Source organism: Sinocyclocheilus grahami, unplaced genomic scaffold (assembly GCF_001515645.1).
Source record: "Sinocyclocheilus grahami isolate Dianchi unplaced genomic scaffold, SAMN03320097.WGS_v1.1 scaffold1342.1, whole genome shotgun sequence".
Classification (NCBI taxonomy): Eukaryota; Metazoa; Chordata; class Actinopteri; order Cypriniformes; family Cyprinidae; genus Sinocyclocheilus; species Sinocyclocheilus grahami.
In genome coordinates, this window is record NW_015506521.1 from 1 (window position 1) to 1,201 (window position 1,201).

Here is a 1,201-nt window from a genome sequence, read left to right on the forward strand (position 1 = left end):
ATATAAAAAAATATTATAAAAATAATGAATTCATATTTAAAAGTCTCTGTATTTGCAATCACTGATTATTTTGCAATCATTAAATTATTTGTTTTCACAGCTTTAGACTGTACTGTGATGAGCGGTAACCTGAAGCAGATAGACGCTGGGTCTGGCTCAGTGGTTGGAGTGAACAATCTTAATGAAGTGTTCATCCTGATTGATAACATCTTCACAAAGATCAGCGGGTCTCTAAAGCACTTCAGTGTTGGTCCTGCTGGTCAGCTGGGGGTTAATACAGCAAACAACATCTTCAAGTTTCAGAGTGGCAACTTTATTCAGTTTCCAGGTGAAGAGTTACAGAGAGCAAAATTAAGACAAAAGACAAGTTTAACCAGTCATGAATTTACATGTTTTAAAATAGCCAAAGTCCCGAAGACATCATCTTATTATGGTTCTTATTAAACTTGATTAATTTTTCATCCAACCTGTTGATTGTGTTGTTAGGGCTTCTCAAACAGGTGGATGCTGGAGGTGATCAGATCATTGCAGGTGTCAATATGAATGATGATATATTCTGTTTAAATATGGATGCTAATGACAAATGGCCATCCAGCACCACTCCTTGGGTTCAAATTAATGGAAAGCTGAAGTATTACAGCTGTGGCCCGTACAGCTGTTGGGGAGTGAACAGCTATGACTATATCTTTTTATTTAGAAGCAAAGGCTTGAGTTTCTGACAAAACTGAAGAAATAAAGACACTAGGGTGAAAGCAGCAAAATAATTTAATAATTTTCTCTGTACGATGACTGACTGCATTGTATCTCTTTCGGTCTTGTGCAGGATGTGTCTAATAATGTCTGTTCTGGCTCTGGCGTCTTTGTGAATATTCCTGGACTTCTGTCCATGATTGAAGTAGCAACTGATGGCAGCGTCTTTGGTGTCAACTATCAAGGGAACTTATACCAAAGGTGAGCTGAACAGTCAAAATATTACACAAGTTTTATGAACAAAATGATTAACTTGTCATGCACATTTTTTTAATGGAAACAAAATGCTGCATTCAAGAAGACATACATTTTGTCTATTGCAGAACTGGAGTCACTCTCTCCAACCCTGTTGGCACAGACTGGATCTCAATGGTTGCCTGTCCCAATGGCCACAAGCATGTGAGCTTTGACCTGGGAGTGCTGTGGGTCGTGTGTGTTGACGGCTCCATCC

The 1,201-nt window shown here is 38.7% G+C and overlaps 1 protein-coding gene across 1 annotated transcript in view; it reads left to right on the top strand.

Annotated features, from left to right (window-relative positions):
• The first annotated feature begins 117 nt into the window (after positions 1-117).
• The window catches only part of LOC107569386 (fish-egg lectin-like), a 4,155-nt gene continuing 3,071 nt past the window's right edge, over positions 118-1,201 (top strand). The window contains exons 1-4 of the mRNA XM_016255464.1: positions 118-328; positions 487-608; positions 824-951; positions 1,074-1,172. Of these exons, the coding sequence (XP_016110950.1) occupies positions 118-328; positions 487-608; positions 824-951; positions 1,074-1,172 (560 nt within the window). The remainder of the gene's footprint in view (positions 329-486; positions 609-823; positions 952-1,073; positions 1,173-1,201) is intronic.